The sequence below is a fragment of the Bos mutus genome, chromosome 2, assembly GCF_027580195.1.
Source record: "Bos mutus isolate GX-2022 chromosome 2, NWIPB_WYAK_1.1, whole genome shotgun sequence".
NCBI classification, from domain to species: Eukaryota; Metazoa; Chordata; class Mammalia; order Artiodactyla; family Bovidae; genus Bos; species Bos mutus.
The window spans coordinates 5,028,439-5,047,281 of record NC_091618.1 but is presented as its reverse complement, the minus strand read 5'-3'; the positions used below and the strand labels follow the sequence as shown (position 1 = coordinate 5,047,281).

The 18,843-nt window shown below is 39.2% G+C and overlaps 1 protein-coding gene across 5 annotated transcripts in view; it reads left to right on the top strand.

Moving 5' to 3' along the window:
* Positions 1–18,843, top strand: part of USP48 (ubiquitin specific peptidase 48) — a 72,896-nt gene that overhangs the window by 39,266 nt on the left and 14,787 nt on the right. For 3 of the 5 annotated variants that reach the window (XM_070382757.1, XM_070382730.1, XM_070382720.1), the window contains exons 11-21: positions 288–437; positions 3,798–3,995; positions 4,770–4,884; positions 5,429–5,559; positions 8,924–8,995; positions 15,094–15,218; positions 15,386–15,508; positions 15,809–15,870; positions 16,141–16,251; positions 16,856–16,986; positions 17,340–17,446. In XM_070382757.1, the coding sequence (XP_070238858.1) occupies positions 288–437; positions 3,798–3,995; positions 4,770–4,884; positions 5,429–5,559; positions 8,924–8,995; positions 15,094–15,218; positions 15,386–15,508; positions 15,809–15,870; positions 16,141–16,251; positions 16,856–16,986; positions 17,340–17,446 (1,325 nt within the window). The remainder of the gene's footprint in view (positions 1–287; positions 438–3,797; positions 3,996–4,769; positions 4,885–5,428; positions 5,560–8,923; positions 8,996–15,093; positions 15,219–15,385; positions 15,509–15,808; positions 15,871–16,140; positions 16,252–16,855; positions 16,987–17,339; positions 17,447–18,843) is intronic. The other 2 variants (XM_070382750.1, XM_070382741.1) reach the window with 1 other exon arrangement.

The following is an 18,843-nucleotide window of genomic DNA, read 5'->3' as shown; positions in this document are numbered from 1 at the left end:
CTTTACCTAATACTGTGCTGTGCTCTGTGGCACCGTTTGTTTTGAGTGGCGTTTCTGAGCCATTGGGTGTTTCCAGTTGGCTGATACTATGGAGAAGCGGGTTGAGGAGCCCCTGGTGTTATCAGGGGCTGTCTTCAGCTTTACTTCTGCCTGCAGGCTGGAGGGCAACCGCAGTGGGAAGTTGCTGCCAAATCTCAACCAGTATTTGTTGTACTTGAGAGTTCAGCACGGTTCTTGGTCTTTGGAAAACAGGATAAAGGTTTTTCTGTCTTTTCTGTTCTGAATAGCCTTTCTTCAGGAGCTGGTGGATCGAGATAATTCCAAATTTGAGGAGTGGTGTGTGGAAATGGCCGAGATGCGTAAGCAGAGTGTGGATAAAGGAAAAGCCAAGCACGAAGAAGTTAAGGAGCTGTACCAAAGGTTACCTGCTGGAGCTGGTCTGTAAGATATTCTGGGACAGCACTGTTGCCATTAAGTGCCTTGTTTCTTTTATGTCCGCAAATGTATATGAACAAACGTTCCTCTGCCCCTCCTTATTTATAACCCATTAATGCCAGCTGATGCCCTAACGCTTACTATGTAAACCAGCGTTAACTTCACGTGTAGCCTTCCGTATAACTCTTACCATGTACTTTTAAAAATGGGAAGCTCTTAATAAATTACGAGGTTTAGGTCAGCACTCTGCATATATGACTCTTACAGATATCTCTAATTTGTGAGACGTTAGCTTATTTTTAAAAGAAAAAATCTGATCAGGCTACAATGGAAGCAACTCGCCTAGTCTGTTTCCTTGCATGCTTTGTGCGCGAGCAGTATTAACAGGCATTCTTTCATATGAGTGCTCTTTTTATGGTACTGTTAGATTATTCTGAAATTGAATATCAAATCGTCTGAGGATAGGAAAGCTTTCTGCTGACACCTAATTTCTTAAGAATTATCCTACACAGTCCAGCTCATTCTTTTACTATGTATGTTTATTCAAGTTTATCTAATGCCTCATAAAGGAAACCTCAACCTTTTAAGGCTGGTATGCCATTTGTAATAATATATTTTCTGTCATTTCATAGGCAATTCCCCATACCCAATTCCTACCTAAAAAAGAGACAGTTTCACTAATTTTAGAGAATAAATACTCAAGCATAATTGTACTTGTGGTTTTGTTGTTTTGATATCTCAGTTTTCCATTACTGGTATAACTTTAAGCAAAAAATGAATATCAAAGAATATCTCTCAAAAGTTCTGTCTGAACTGTACCTTAATTTGATTCTCAGCTTTCTTTGTAACTTGTTATTCTCACTCTGTTTCAAGAGTTGGGATTATCACAAAGAACTAGACTGACCTTAATTTTACTGGAAACAGTTTGGAAGTGAACGTGTAATTCACATCTCTAAATTTATTCAAAGGAATTGGTACCTCAAAATCTGTTTTCTGGACTTTGATCATAGCTTCCTGGATTCACAGGACAAGAGAAAGGACTTACTGGGTCTATGAACTAGAGTGCTGGTTTTGAGTCACGCTTTAAAAGCTCGTGGTCCAAACATGTCACGTTTCAGATTTACACTGTACTCCTCTTGGCTGTTTTCATTCCACCTATAAGAACCTGTACTTACGCTCTCCGAGTATGTATATATGTTATCAGTACTCTTGCAGTTATGAGCTTTATCATTTTTCATATTTACAGTAAGCATACGTGGTAGAAAGTCCATGTTTTCCTAAAATACTGTCGATCTCAAAATTAATGACCATGGTTTTGTGCTGCCAATCAAATCTTGTTACGTTTTTTCCTAAGTCTTTGTGAACATATTAAAAGAAGGGTCATTTACTATAAAATATGAACCTCACCAGGAACCAGAACGCTTTTGGCCCTTTTTATTTAAATTGAAATAAATTATTTTTTAATAACCCTAAATTATCTCTAGGTAAATTCTTTAAGATATTTTTGATGCCGTGGTCTTTCTAGACTTCATCCCTTTTCAAAAGAAAAGTTCCTGTTAAAATCCAGGCATTTAAAACTGTATATAAATACCTTTGAACCATAGTATACATTTTCCTTTGGTAAATATTTTAATAGTTTTCTCACTTCATCAGATGCTGAGATTTTTATGCAGTGTGTTATCCCAACCTGACAGAGTTCTTCGTCCTGTTTGTTAGTTGATTACCCGTGCTTTGGAATCACAATAATAGAGAACATCTTTGAGAAACTGCCAAGAGTCTTTGTTTGGTGTAGACCCCAGTTAAGGAGACTCTTGGTAGAAATTGATATAGCTCTTCCAAGGTTCTTCTGATCTTCATATCTTGTATTGATAGCCTTGAAATTGCTAAAAGTTTAACCTATGGGAACTCTCCTTGGGAAAAGATTAGCTATGCTAAGACTTCTTTTTTGCTCTTTTGGATAGAGATCATTCATTACCATTATGTACTGTAAAATGCCCCAGTCATGTTACCTGTGCTGAGTCTTAAGGTCTCCACTTTTACATATTGTACAGATATACGATTAACTTTTCTGTATCTCTTTTCCTCCAACAAAGCTCAAAATGCTTCACATATCTTATCTTTTACATTCAGCAACATCCCTGTGAGGTAGGTGGAAGGCAGGTATTATTACCTTCATTTTACAAGTAAAAGATCTGAAGCATGGAGAGTTCAAGTGACTTGCTCAAGTTCAGTTTCTTGGTGGCAGAACTTGGACTCAGCTTGCGGTCCCGGGCTCTTCCTCTGCAGCTGTGTCAGAGCTGACCAATCAGTTGCGAGGCCCTCAGTTTGTGATATACAGTTTTAGCACAAATAAGGGATCCAACAGTTCTGAATTTTGTTTTTGTAAAAATTGAAATGTTTTACACTGAACTTAAAATGGAAGTTAGTTTTCAGACTTGTAAATTTCAGGGAAGTGTGAAATTGGTCAAAATGGGCTTTTGAGTTGAATTGTCTATCCCTCAGATCTCATCAGAAATAGTATCATAATACAAATACATAAATTCAACCTCTGTATGTTTTCTTCTATGTTTTATGCTGGGACTCACTGGAGATCTTTGTAAGTAATCAAAGCTGGCCCTTTATCTTTAATTTTGGCTTTTATGGAACTCTGGGGCTCTGTTTTCCCAAATTAAAACTCATTTTGAGGTGTCTGGCTGTATCTTAATTTTTCCAACTTTGGAATCGATACATTTGACTCTGGTGCACTTCATCCTAGAAGTTGCTTAACATAACTTAATTTCTTGAAATACATAATATGGATTTGTGTGGGGAAATCAACTACCTTTTAATCAATGTCAGTATCATCTTGGATGAAGAAAAGTTCCGGTGTTCAAACGGACTTGTGCAGTTGTAGCTGAGTGAGGTTAATTTTTTAACTTAAGACCTAGTCAGACTTCTCATTTTAACTTTCAGTTGTGTATCACACATGGATGATAAGTGTTTATGAAAATCACTATGGGAGTGAGGCTATGTGATTTGCGAGCTAGCTTCGAGTGTGGCTTGTCACCAAGCTTGGGTGTCCTGATCAGAGCTCTGCTGTGCTATCAAGCAAGACACTTCTCTCTGTGGAAGCCTCTTTTGTAGAATGTGGTTAATAATACCAGCCGATCTTACAGGGCCCCATGCACAGCTCCTGGAACTCAGTTGAGGGGTAGTTAAACGGTGCTTTGTGCTGTACTCATCAGACATCTTCCCTGAACAATGAGTCTTCTTGATTCTCCTAACTTTGGAAAGAGTTTGCATTGTCTTTTGAGGAAAATGAATGTCATTCAGTCAGAAGGCTATAAAAATACATAGGCTCTTTCCCTTGCTTTCTTCCTCAGAGCCCTATGAATTCGTCTCTCTTGAGTGGCTGCAGAAGTGGTTGGATGAGTCAACACCTACCAAGCCTATTGATAATCATGCTTGCCTGTGTTCCCACGACAAGCTTCATCCTGATAAAATATCGATTATGAAGAGAATATCTGAATATGCGGCTGACATTTTCTACAGTAGATATGGAGGAGGACCAAGACTAACTGGTAATTCAAGCTGTCTTCTCTACTTAAAAAGGAGCGCTGCATTAAGCCGTCATCATGATCTTTTTAAGCGTTTGTCTGTTTTCGGTGCTGGTCTCAGTTGTGGATGTGGGAGCGTCACTGCTCCTCCTGTGGTCTCCATGATCATTTGACTCAAACTGTGCTTAGACCTCATCTCCCGTGTACTTTGCAAAAAGGATCTGCTGCCTCAAGTATAAGTTAAGAAGCATTATACATGGTATATTTACGACATTAGAAAAGAAACTGATACTGCTTATTCAGTTTTGTTTTGTTTTCTGACAAGGCAGACAAAACAGGATACATTTGAGAAAGCCATCTAGTAGTGTTTTGTTATTTTATTCAGTACCCTTCACAGTATTGGTCTGGTTGATACCCACATGAAGGTCTTAAACAATTAACGTGACATTTAGAGTTGTCAGATACATTGATCACTCTCCCCTCATTTACAGCCTCCATTATTTGATGGTGGTCTGGCAAAACTTGCATCAAAATCTTGTAAAAGGTTTTACTTTGTGGCACAGACAGTCAAAGCACAGTATAACGTTTTATAACCGATGGTTCCTTATGCAGGATAGCCCTATTGCTGTCTTGATGTTTATGTCACCAAAATAATTTAGGACGCATACCAGGTTGCTGAATCGTCTGAATTAGTGACTTTGGGTTCACATTCTTCCTTGCTTCATGAAGTGCTGAAACCATTTCCATCACAGAAAACCTGTCTGAATACGCTGTCTTTTCTTCGGCTCTCTGTCTCAGTGAAAGCCCTGTGTAAGGAGTGTGTAGTAGAACGTTGCCGTGTGCTGCGTCTGAAGAACCAACTAAACGAAGATTATAAAACTGTAAATAATCTGCTTAAAGCAACAGTGAAGAGGTATGTTAACATGGTGTATATTGTTTCATAGGCTAAAAACCAAGTAGCTTATCATTTATGAATAATAGAGACTTGGGTTCTTCGGAAGAAAGAAGGTAATGAGTGATCAGGCATGCCAGATTAAATTTCGCAGTGATCGCCACTGAGGCAAAGATAGAGCTGGGTGGCAGCCCTCCTGGCTGTATTCCATCCATTATAAAAGGTGGAAGCAGAGGTGTGGGTCTGAGGCCTCAACAACCCAAGGCCCGGTGCTCGCCTTTGTCATGGAATCAGGAAATGCTAATGTTGGAAAACCTTTCTAGCTGGCCTTAGGGTGTCCCCTTGAGAGAGGCTGAAGTAAGAATGTTAACAAACTGCACATCTGATTACCTGTAATTTAGTAGTGAGGAGTAAAAATGGCCAAAATAGGTTAAAAAAGTATAAATGCACAGAAGCAAATATTGAACTTTTGATTCGGTTTTGTTGTGATCTTTATAAGGAAAGGAGGGAGAAGGATATTAAGAACGTTGCCTGCATAATTTTGCATTCTCTCTTTATTCCACAGCAGTGATGGATTTTGGGTGGGGAAGTCCTCCTTACGCAGTTGGCGCCAGCTGGCTCTTGAACAGCTTGATGAGCAAGATGGCGATGCAGACCAAAGCAACGGGAAAATGAATGGCAACACCTTGAATAAAGGTACTGTTTATCAATAAAACCTGTTTGTAGGTGGCTGTGAATTATACCACAATTGTAAGCACTTGTTTGTGGTAAAATTGTTTTGGGGCTTCCCTGATGACAGTCAAGAATATGCCTGCAATACAGGAGACCTGGGTTTGATCCCTGGGTCAGAGAGATCCCCTGGAGAAGGGAATGGCTACCCACACCAGTATTCTTGCCTGGAGAATCGCATGGACAGAGGAGCCTGGCAGACTATGCAGTCCATGGGGTCGCAAAAGAGTCAGACACGACTGAGCGACTAACACTTACACCTTCAAAATTGTTTTAATTCCTTCCATGTAATGCCTAAAGCGCTCAAAAATGTCTCAGAACAAGTAAAAGATTGTAAGCTATTTAAAGTGAGCAAGGGGCACTCCTCATAACCTGACCTGCTGTGGGCTCTGGGTCTCTCTAATTAGTCCCAAGAAAAATTATTTTAAATTTTGCTCCAGCTAAAGTTTTTAAGAAAAGTCTGTTGCAAATTGCCCAGTGTATAGTTTATTAGCCATACTGGAAGACTGGGTGTGTTAAATGATTGACCTTGAACTTCTGCATTTTTCATCCAGGAGAAAATGCAGGTTTTGAATAGCATTTTACTTATAAATTCTTTGGATATTTCTGAAGTTATGCTTGTAAATAGGAAAATACATTAATGTCAGTCAATGACTCAGTTTAATTTTGTAATCAGTATTTTATAAGATATGGGGAGTTAAGGCATTAAAACCTTTTAACTTTAAAATAGAAATTGTTTGAACAGTTTATTAATTGAGAGATACAATTAGTGATCCATAAGAAATTATTTCATTTAACTTTTATCTCCAGATATTAGTATTTATCTACATATATTTTTATTTATTTTTACCTACATATATTTTTATTGTTTTAATATTCTTAATCTTTTACTGAATTATTCTGTATTTACTGCATTTGAATATTTGTGTCATTTTATTTGGTATGGGACTTCTCATGTCACTGCCTTTTCTTTTTAAGAATATAAAAACAGTAGAAAGGGAAAATAACTCAGTCTTACCCGACTCTTTGCGACCCCATGTAGTCCATGGAATTTTCCAGGCCAGAATACTAGAGTGGGTAGCCTTTCTCTTTTCCAGGAGATCTTCCCTACCCAGGGATCGAACCCGGGTCTCCCACATTGCAAGTGGATTCTTTACCAGCTGAGCCACAAGGGAAGCCCAGGAATTCTGGAGTGGGTAGCCTATCCCTTCTCCAGCAGATCTTCCCGACCCAGGAATCAACCCGGGGTCTCCTGTATTGCAGGCGGGTTATTTACCAATTGAGCTATCAGGGAAGCCCAAAGCCACTATTAATTTTAAACTGTGATTTTTTTTTTTTAATATTTAAAAATTTGAAGAGTGTTTTTCTTTTGGTCAGTGTATTTTATTGTGCTGTATACTTCATGAAGTTAACATTAGTTTCAATTTTATTTTGTATTGTTTTTGAAAAGATAGTTTTAAATATAGTTAATGTATTATAACAATTATATATCGTATATGACTTTTGCATTGTATGTCACTGTGCTGTATACTTGAAACTTCCATAAAGTTGTACATCAACTACTTCATTAAAAACAAAGATCGAAAACATTACTTTTAATGTGTCATGTGACCCAGGGTGTTAACTATCTTGTGTTCTTTCAAGCCTTTTTATATGTATCAGCGATCTTTTTTTTTTTTTTCCTTTTTTTTCCACATTAAAGTATATTTGACTTGCTGTCTTGTGTTAGTTTCTTGGGTACAGCAGAGTGATTCAGTCACACACATGCAGCATTCTTCCTCATATTATTTTCCATGGCGGTTCATCACAGGATGTTGAGTATAGTTCCCTGCACTGAACAGTAGGAACTAGTTGGTTATCCATTTCACATATATAAGCTTGGTCTGATAATCCCAAACGCCGAGCCCCGTGCCTCTCCCACCTTTCTTCCCTTGGGCAGCCGCCATGTGTTCTCTAGGTCCCTAATTCCCTTTCCGTTTCATGCATTGGTGTCCCCTTTGGGGCTCCAGCGAACCTTCATTTTAAGTAAAGTTTGATGCCATAATAGAAAATGCCTTGGTGTCCTAGATTGAAAACATCTTCATGTTGCTTTCAGAGTAATAAAATGCTTCTCATCTCCCCCTTCCTCCATTCAAAGATTTTAAAAGCTTGAAGCGAGGTAGAAGTAACAAAGTCTTTCTACCAGATATCCCTGTAAATAGTGGGTTTTCAGAATGATGCTTCCATTGGCACAGTTGTGGATCTTACTTTACAAAGACATTCAGTGTTTTAAAATCTAGCGACTAAATTTCATTGAATGCATATATTTATACATTGAATATATATGTGTATATATAAAATATACATTGCATGTGTATATATAAGTTGAACGTAATATACATTGAATATGTAGTATATATTGAATGTATATATGTAATATACATTGAATGTGTGTGTATATATATATAGAATGTATATATTTATTTATTTAACTTATTTCAGCTTTTTACAATTAGTTTGTAAACACAGATGCAGTACCTGCTTCTCTGCCTAATTTCCACAGTGTGTGACCCAGATTGAGAAACAGACAGGAGAGTTACCTGGTCACGTGTTTTTGCCCATTTTTCCACTTGAACCTTTTTTTTTTTCCCTACTTGACCTTTTTAATGACTAATTAATAAATTTTAATTTTATTTAATTTTAAGTAAATGTTCTTTATATATGTTAAGTGTATCAAAAGTGTGTTGTGTGCTTAACCTGGAAAATCCACGCACCACTATTCTGTAATCCGTTGGTCTTAGGACTTGTCTTACGTGATCCTGTTCCCTGGTACACACAGCTACAAATTGACAGTTGGGACAGTGTCGACAAGTGGGCAGAGCAGCCATTGTAAGAGAACTGGCAACAGGAAAAGGAGTGTTTTAATTATGTGTATTTAGCATCAAAGGTTGAATCCTTATTTCGTTAGCCTTCTAAAGCTTTGTCTCGTTGCCCTAAAGAATCGATGGATGAAAGTAACATGACATGTATATGATTGTCCTGGTTTATGACACAGTATTCTACGTATGTAGATTAGAATTAATGGAAAGACAGATGAACTGTTTTTCAGTTTGAAAAAAAATGCATATTACATAACCCAAATCTTTAAAAAGTAAAACTGCCATTCAGAAATTGTTCTTTCCTTTTAAGGGAAAGATGAAACACTTCTTAGCTCAACTGTCAGAATCAGCCGGGTCTGATTTTAGAATGTTTTAAAGTTTTCTGTTTGAAGCTGTGTAGAGTAGTGTCTTCGCTCCTTTTAACTTTAAATGTAGCAGCTAGAGGAGTTACTCTGTGTATGTCTTTTGATTAGATGAATCAAAGGAAGAAAGAAAGGAGGACGAGGAGGAATTGAATTTCAATGAAGACATTCTGTGCCCACATGGTAAGCCAAAGTGTCAGACTTCCTCTGTTAGTGTTTAGCATATCATAAATATTTTGTTAACAATATTTCCTGCTCAGAGATTAGGCCCTGATGTGGAAGGCATGGCAGAGTTAGTGGCTTTCTGAACTGGCCGTGACCTGGTGGTTCTGTTCTTGCTCTCTCTTCAGCGGCTAGCTTCTGTGGCCTGCCTTCACGCCAGTGCCTCTCACACCTTTTCCTTTCTCCTCACAAGAAAAATTGTAAATAATACAAGATAGAATTTCCCTGTATTTTAGAGGGGAAAATTTGTCACTTGTCACATTGAAGGGCTTTCTGAGCTTGAAGGAGGATTTCAGTTATTTCCCATTTCTGTGTCTGTGTCATTATCCAGATGTGAACACTTTGAAGACAGCATTTTTATTTTCTCCTCATGACTGTTTCTGGTTTAGTGTCTTAGACATTGATTGGCTAGCTACTGCGTACTATGTATACTCTCGGTTTCCCAGTCTTTATTAATCCTGTGCATTTGTTCATGTATGTATTTGGTTTTAGTGAGAGCCCACTTGTAATAGATGAGTTTGTTTGATTTTTCTTTGGAGAGGGACTCCTTGTATATACCATATGGTTTCCCATTGTCAGCACTCTGAAAGCCAGAAAGGTATCTCCTTCTCCAAGCCTTCTACTGAATGGGTTCCCCACTGACTCTCCCTTCCTTCTTTCCTCTCCCCTCCCTCCCTCCCCTGGGAAAAACTGGCCGCAGAGACACTCGGATGTCAGTGGTGAATCTCTTAACCCCTGTTGGCATTTCTGGTTATGCGCTAACATATTGAGAATACTCCGAATTCTTTTTTTTGATTGACGTATAGTTAATTTATTGTGTTGTTACTTTTATGTGTACAGCAAACTGGTTCTGCATATGTGAACATGCCCATATATATTCTTTTTCATTATGGGTTACTGTAAGACACTGAGTATAGTTCCCTGCGCTTACTGTTTATCCAGTTTATATGTAGTAGCATGTATTGCTGGTCTCAAACTCCTTATTTATCCTCCCTCTGCCCTCCCCTTTGGTAACCAGAAGTTTTATTGCCTGTGTCTGTGAGTCTGTTTGTTAAATAAGTTGGTTGTGTATTTTTTATATTCCACATGAGTGGTATCATAATACCTGTCCATCTGACTCCCTTAATACGACAACCTCTGGGCCCATCTGTGTTGCTACGATGGCCTTATTTCACTCTTCATGTTTGGCTGTGCTGGGTCTTCATTGCGGCGCTCAGGCTCCCATTGCAGTGGCTTGTGTCCTTGGGAGCACAGGCTGTGGGCGCACGGGCTTCCGTAGTTGTGGCTCTCAGGCTCTAGATCGCAGGCCCAGTAGTTTTGGCGAGTGGGCTTTGTTGCTCCAAGGCACATGGAGTCTTCCTGGACCAGGAATCAAACCCACGTCTCCTGCACTGGCGGTGGATTCTGATCCACTGCACCATCAGAGAAGGCCTGTTTCATCTTTTTTTTATGACTGGGATGAATCAATTCCTTATATTAGTTCTTCATTGCCTCATTAGGAACCCATACTTGATGCCTAACCCTTGCCCTCATTCACACCTTATTTTTTCTCTTTTGATTGCACTGCACAGCGTGCACAGTCTTAGTTCCCTGACCAAGGATCAAACCCTTGCCCCCTGCATTGAACTCGCAAAGTCTTAATCAGTGGACAGCCAGGGAAGTCCCTAAATCAGTGATTTTGTTAATGAAGAGTCCTTGGTGATGGTGATAGTAGTTGTCACATGAGTGCCACTTCATGCCTTTCTAGACACAAACTCACTGCCTCCCGTGCAGGAGATGCAGGTGCGTTCCCTGGGTCTGAAAGATCCCCTGGAGGAAGAAATGGCAACCCACTCCAGTATTCTTGCCTGGGGAATTGCGTGGACAGAGGAGCCTGGCAGGTTACAGTGCATGAGGTGGCAAAGAGTCGGACACAGTTGATGCGTTACTAGAGCACAGTAGGAACACAAGTTTGAAGGCAGATGTGTAACCCTGAATGGCAGACAGATTAAGTAAGCCCTAGAGGAAGGTGATACGAACAGCCAGGAGTAAATTAGCTTTTCTCCTGGTGCTTTCATATCAACTCTCTTTTTTTTTTAACCTTTTGCTGTAGAGTTGCACACAGCATAAGTGCTTCCATTTTGAGTGTTGAGGAATCTGTAGTTAAACACTAAGTTTCCGTGCTCGATGCTGCTTAGCAGGGTGAAATGGTGCCAGAACACCGATTGTCTTCCTCCCTCGCGCACTGACATTTGCTCTCAGCCCACCTCTCTCATCTTGTCATTTCAGTTTTACAGCTTTGACTAGGAAGCATGGCAGAGCTGCGTGTGATTTCAGGACCTGTGCCATGCCCCTCAGCTTGTCAGAAACGGTACATGAGCTTTTTTTTTTTTGGATCTTCTAGCTTGATCTGCAGCCCAGTGCCATTTGGTTGCTGCACCTTGTTATCTCGAGTTTAAAAAGCACCGTCTCAGTTCTTGCTTTTGTGGATAGCACCTCTCAGTGTACCATGTCCATGGCAGCAGGCTTTTCAGCTGCAGGATGTGGAACCTTACTGAGAACCCACCCCTCAGTGGAGTTACATTTAGGCTTGTTTCTGAGCTGTGGTCTTGGTCGTCGTAGCACTGAAGCAGTAAGATGATGGTTGGGCATTTGTTGAGTGTTGTGCCCAGGAGTTTTCTAAGTGTGTAGATATTCACTCACTGCTGGATTATTATTATACTGCTTCTGCTGATGAATAAGCAAACTGAGGCATAGAGAGGTGAGTCATTCGCTAAAGGTCACCACACTTGATGGTTAGTTTCTCCCTAGTTGTGTAATCAGAAATTCTTTTCCTTTAAAATTTGAAGGACTTAATGGATCTTTCAATGTACTGTTTGTCCAAAGCCCTTCATAGACAGTTTTTGTCCCTTCCACCTCTGGCAGCTAATAAGATCTCTGTCCACAGCCCTGGGACACTTCCCCCTGTGCAGGTCCCAACGCGTGTAGCATGTGAGGTGCCCTGCGGACGCCTCACACATGTGCAGTGTGAGGGGCCCCAGGTTTCCTCATTTGGTGTCCCCATGGGGCTGTTTCACTGCAGAATTCTCAATTTCATTATCTCCTCTCGGGCTTCTCAGATTTCTCCATAAGCATCTTTCCTCCTTCTGCCTGGAAACTGCAGAGCCGACTGTCACCTCAGGGTTACAGAGAAGAGGGCTTGGAACCTCTGCCTTCTGTATGAAGCCTTCACTCAGCCGCATGCACCTCAGTGTGCTGCCTCACATCTCCGCTTTGCGTCCCCAGAGGCCCCTGGTTTTGTGCCATCAGAGCAGCTTGTGTCTTTTGTGGGTAGAGGGGGGCAGGTATCTGTAGAACGTATAGAAGAGGGAGCCAGAATTTTAACCGTCTCTTAAACAGACTGTAATCTGTTCCCTTCCGAGTACCCCAATTTCCTGGGTTTGTGGGGGCAGTTCTGTAGTGTTGTAAATCTATTTGCTTCTTGACTTTCGTCGATTTAGAGTTCATTTTTCTTACATCTCATCCATCCACCTTCTAACCTCCTATAATATCTGTTGCTGTTGCCTCTGTTCTTTTTTATCCTTCATTATGATTTTATGTCTTTCAGTAAAGATCCCTGTTACTGTGGTTTTAATGTCATTTTAAAACATCATTTTTATCTAGAAATCCTTGTTTGAATTTTCATACTCTAAAGCTTGCGTATATTTATCACGGATTTTATGTGAACTAATCACGGATTACATTCCGTTGGGTGGTTTACTGCTGTCTCAGAGTTCAGCATTTACTGCGGATATTCCAAATCCATCAGGCTGTCTTATCCATTTCATTCTACATTTATTTAACAGTTAACCTTCCTTGTTAACTTACGTTGTTTATTACACTTGTTTACTAAGGAGCTGAGCAGTTTTTTAATCAATCTTTTTTCTTTTTTAACAAATTCTTAGGATGTTCTGTGACCCAAAATATTAGGGTTTGAACTAGATTTTGTCAGGGAGGAGATTTATCCAGAATCTAAAGTCATTGTTAACTAGATTTCTATTTTTACCAGAAGAATCTTTGGGGATTACATTATCCTGATATGTTTGGTGAATTAAATCTCTCATGACTCGTTTGATCCTTGTATTCAGAGATGTTGCTTACAAAATGAATTTATTTTATTGGCTTTCTCTTAAGATTTAAGAGAGTGTTACATATTGCAGGATACAAGTCTGATTTCTAAAAATTCATGTCTTGAGTAAAAGTTCATTTTTAGGTTTAACAATATCCAGATATATTAAATCATGATATGTTAATATGAACCTAAATTTAGAAGCATAGCTAGGGGTAGAGCAAAGCACTTTATTAACCAATTTCTGACTGTAGTATATTAGAAGACTTTGCTGACTTTTTAAATAAACTTGAGTTATTTTTTTTAATTACCTGAGAAATGCACATGCAACATTATAGCCAGTCATAAAGTAAAAGCACCCTTACCCAAGAGAGAGGCAGTGTAGACTCCAGAGCCTGTGGAATCCTATTTAAAATATGTGTTTGTATTATCGTTTCCTTCATTCTCTCTCCCTTTCTGAACCAGATTTGTTTATACCACATATATGCAGAGGAAGGGTACTTTTAATAAAAAATAAACCACTTTAAAAAGTGTAATTGCCTTGGAATTATTTTTAAATTAGTTATAGAAGTCTGCTTTAATCTTTTTTATAGCTGTATTATATTTCACCATAAAGGTGTACTAAATTGAAATCTGATTATCCAGTTAGTGTTTAAAATAATAATAATAAATTCCATAAAAAGAAAAAAATAATAAAACAATTAAATTTAAAAATAATAATAAATTCCATAATTCTGTCTGAGGGTAAGCATTTTAAAGTAAGTTTTCATAACCTCAGAGGAAAAATTTGTTAACCTACTCTTCAGAAATAAAGTTAATTTTTACGTTGTGACCTATTTTCTCTAGTAATAAATATATTAAAGCAGTGTAATCTTTTCTTAGGATTAATCAGAGCTCACTAAGAGGAAGTGATGCGTGGAAGTTAAGAAGATGAATTTTGAGGCATTAGAAACTATGGAGTTTAGATGAGACAGATCTGGTTTTTATATCCCAGCTTTGTTATTCACCAATTGTGGTGACCCTTAGTGTATTAATTTCTCTGATTCTTGATTTATTTATTATGGAAAATACATAAAGCAAAAGAATTAAGATAGTGCATTTAGAAAGCCCTTGGCTTTCTAACTCTTATTAAACTTGTAGGTATCTTGCCAATGGCAGTAGAAACACAGTTTCCTTTGGAACCTTAAAGAATTTTTTTGGGTAATGAACCAAAAAGGTCCATGTATGCACTTCACTGTCTGCTGGGAACAGCTGAAGCAGCAGAACTAGACCCACAGAACGAATGAGGGATAGAGTGGGGAGAACGGCCCTGGAATGCTGGAAGCATCCATGTGAGCAGTAGATCGAGGCGGGCTGATGAGGCTCAGGGTCACTGCCGTGTGGATGTTGCTGTGATCTGAGGAAGGGAAGGTGCTCTGCTTATTTCTCCTCTTCTCGGTTTCTAAAGATCCGTAGGATTCAGGTGTTTGCAGTAGTAACAGCGAAGCAACTGGGTATTGACTGGAGAGGGTCTTCCAGCTTAACAGTAGATGGCTTCACTATTTAACTGTCAGGGTCACACAACATTGAAAACAGCATTTTGGTTCAGGGTGAATTTAGTAAAGTAATAAGACAAAATGGGAGAAAATGTGTTCTGCAGGAAAATTGTGCTGTTTGAATGCAGGTGGAGATGAAATGCTGTTGGACAGCCTCCACAGTGGCACCGCAGAACCTCTGGAAGCCCTTTTATTGCTTCCTTCACTGGCAGGAAGAAAGACCTAGATTAAGGACAAAGGAATGGCTAGCTCCTTTAGAATTAGTTGAAACTAAAAATTTAGAGATTTTGAAATTGGAGAGAGAGAGAAAATTACAGCACTTTGGAACAGAAGGATAAGAAGCGCTACAAATTTGTATTAAGTAGATTTTTGCAGGGTATATATTAACTTTTTTTTCAAACTCCCCCCCCCACCCCTTTTTTTTCTTTTTGACCTAGGCGAGTTATGCATATCAGAAAATGAAAGAAGGCTTGTTTCTAAAGAGGCTTGGAGCAAACTGCAGCAGTACTTTCCAAAGGCTCCCGAATTTCCAAGTTACAAAGAGTGCTGTTCGCAGTGCAAGGTGCATGCCGCCCGCGGTCCTGACAGCTGTGGAAGTCACGTGTCTCCTCCCTGGATTGATTTTCCAGGAGAACTGACATTGCACTTTGAGTGGAGGTGTGGGGAGGCGGCAGGTCCTGTGCTGTCAGCTGGAGATGGTTGATCGCTTCCTGCTTGGTTCTCTTTCAGATTTTAGAAAGAGAAGGGGAAGAAAATGAAGCCTTACATAAGATGATTGCAAATGAGCAGAAAACTTCTCTTCCAAATTTGTTCCAGGACAAAAACAGACCGTGTCTCAGTAACTGGCCAGAGGTATAATGATTCCCACAAAGGGGCAGAGTCCATCTCATCTTTGTAAGGCCCTTGCCAAGTTGCTGAGTGAACAGTGCTTTCAGAATAATGAGATCGTCTCCATTTCTCACATTTGCATAGTTTTCTAAGCTGGAGGATTCGACTCTTCCTCGTGGTTGCTTGGTAGAGGGTTCTATTTCCATTTTATTTACGAGACTTTAAGGGGCCAACCCACAGTTATATGGAGACATTTTCTGTATAGGATTTAGGTTAAGAATGCAGTGAATTAAGAGATACTTGTGTCTGATTTTTCTGTTCCAGGAAACAGATGTGCTCTACATTGTGTCCCAGTTCTTTGTAGAAGAGTGGCGAAAATTTGTCAGGTAGATACCAAAGGTTACCTATTTCCCTTTTTTTATTTTTGATTACAGTATTTTTAATTCATGAGTCATAATTATGGTACCTTACCTTTTACTATAATTGCCTATACTGAAAGCTTTTTTTCCTGAGAATTTAAATGAATAATCCTAAGAAGTACGTTTAATTATTAATATCCTTGAAAAATGTCTGTAATTTTAAAATAATCATAAAAAATGCTCTCTTCAGTCATGCCATAGTGAAGTATATTGATCGTCCTTTGCTCATTTGAGTAGGAAACCTACCAGGTGCAGTCCTGTGTCATCGGTCGGAAACAGCGCTCTCCTGTGTCCCCACGGGGGCCTCATGTTTACATTTGCTTCCATGACCAAAGAAGATTCTAAACTGTGAGTTTCTTCTCTTCATGCGATGTTTGTTTCTGATGATTAATAGAATGTGTTTAGGAAATGTCTCGTCTGACATAGTCTATTTTAAGAACTAATCTTTTCTTGAATTGTGGGGTTATTTCCTCTGGTATAACCAGAGGTTGGCTTGTCTTTTTTTTTTTTAAAGACTGCTTCTTGTGCTCCCTTTGGCAGCACATAGACTAGAAAAAAAGACTGCTTTTCCATAAAAGTCGGGAGGCTGCCTGAGGCTACTTGCCCTTACTTCTCCCCTCTCCTTCCTGAGCCCTGCTTTCTCCTTAGAAATTGCTGGGACCCAGGACAGTGTCTCTAGGTCACGTCCTTACCCTCTGTAGCTAACTTCTTTGCTCAACTTTGGCTTTTGAGGTTTAGCCCTGTTGATTCGTGTGACTCCAGTATATTTACTTTCATTGCTTTTTTTCATACAAAAGAAAGTTAGAGCATTCTTTTATTTGAAAAACTACCATTGCTGTTGGTGTAGCTTTTCCTTCTCAATTTCTTTGTATTGAATAGTGGTTTGGATAGTTTTGGTTTACAGATGGATTCTGTCCTTGTGTCTTAACGCATGTTGTGTTTTTTTGCACAGTATAGCTCTCATATGGCCCAGTGAGTGGCAGATGATACAAAAGCTCTTTGTTGTGGATCATGTAATTAAAATCACGAGAACTGAAGGAGGAGATGCACACCCTTCAGAAACACAGTATATTTCTGAGCCTAGTAAGTATTCATATCACTCTTGGTTTATGTAGTTAAAAGTCACAATTTTAACGGGGAGGCAAAGAGTATGCCAGTATTGTATTCTTTACTTAAAGATCTCGTGGTGGTCCATTCTATATTCCTTAGATGGAAAGTATCATATAATGACCATACAAATATTTTTGACAGTAAAAATGTACTTATTTGCATATAATAAAATATAGCCATTAAAAAATAAGAGTAGTAGCTTGCTAAATACTCTCTGGTAACTTTGAAATGTTCCTTTAGATCTTTCATTCTTTTGGTAGTAATTCCTCAGCTACTGGTATTTTCTGGTTTTACCTTTTTTAAAAAAAAACTTTTTTTCTTCTTAGAACTCTGTCCAGAATGTCGAGAAGGCTTATTGTGTCAACAGCAGAGGGACCTGCGTGAATACACTCAAGCTACCATCTATGTCCATAAAGTTGTGGATAATAAGAAGGTACCAGTCCCTCTTGTGGCCATAACTAGTAATAATCAAGCTTGCTTTTTGACTTGTTTGATTTTCACTGAATATTGCCTGGAGTTCCTTTGAAGGGTGGAGCCATTGAACTGGAATGGAAAAGGAATCGTTACATAAATTTATGTGGATCTGTTGTTCGATCACTAAGTCATGTTCAACTCTTTGTGGCCCCATGGACTGCAGCACGCCAGGCTTCCCTGTCCTTCACTATCTCCTAGAGTTTGCTCAAACCCATATCCATTGATTAGGTGATGCCATCCAACCATCTCATCCTGTCGTCCCTTTCTCCTCCTGCCCTTAATCTTTCCCTGCATCAGGGTCTTTTCCAATGAGTCGGCTCTTAGCATCAGGTGGGCAAAGTATTGGAGCTTTAGCATCAGTCCTTCCAGTGAATATTCAGGATTGATTTCCTTTAGGGTTGACGGGTTTGATCTCTTTGCAGTCCAAGGGACTCTCAAGAGTCTTCTTCAGCACCACAATTCAAAAACATCAATTCTTCTTTATGATCCAACTCTCAAATCTATACATGACTACTGGAAAAAACCATAGCTTTGACTATATGGATCTTTGTTGGCAAAGTGATGTCTCTGCTTTTTAATACAGTGTCTAGGTTTGCCATAGCTTTTCTTCCAAGGACCCAGTGTCTTTTAATTTCATGGCTGCAGTCACCATCTGCAGTGATTCTGGAGCCCAAGAAAATAAAATCTGTTACTGTTTCCACATTTTCCCCATCTGTTTGCCATGAAGTGATGGGACCAGATGCCATGATCTTTGTTTTCTGAATGTTGAGTTTTAAGCCAGTTTTTTCACTCTCCTCTTTCATTCTCATCAAGAGGTTCTGTAGTTCCTCTTTGCTTTCTGCCTTTAGAGTGGTATCATCTGCATATCTGAGGTTGTGGTTGTTTCTCTCGGCAATCTTGATTCCAGCTTGTGATTCATCCAGCCCAGCATTTCCATGATGTACTCTGCATATAAGTTAAATAAGCAGGGTGACAGTACACAGCTTTGACGTACTCCTTTCTCAATTCTGAACCATTCTGTTGTTCCATATCCTGTTCTAACTGTTGCTTCTTGTCCTGCATACAAGTTTGTCAAGAGGTGGGTAAATGATCTGGTATTCCCATCTCCTGAAGAATTGTCCACAGTTTGTTGTGATCCACAAGGTCAAAGGTGTAGTCAATAAAACAGTGTGGTGTAGTCAGTAAAACAGAAGTGGATGTTTTTCTGGAAGTCTCACTTTTTATTTGATCCAGCGGATGTTGGCAATTTGATCTATGGTTCCTCTGCCTTTTCTAAATCCAGCTTGTACATCTGAAATTTCTTGGTTCATATACTTTGAAGCCTAACTTGAAGGATTTTGAACATTACCTTGCTAG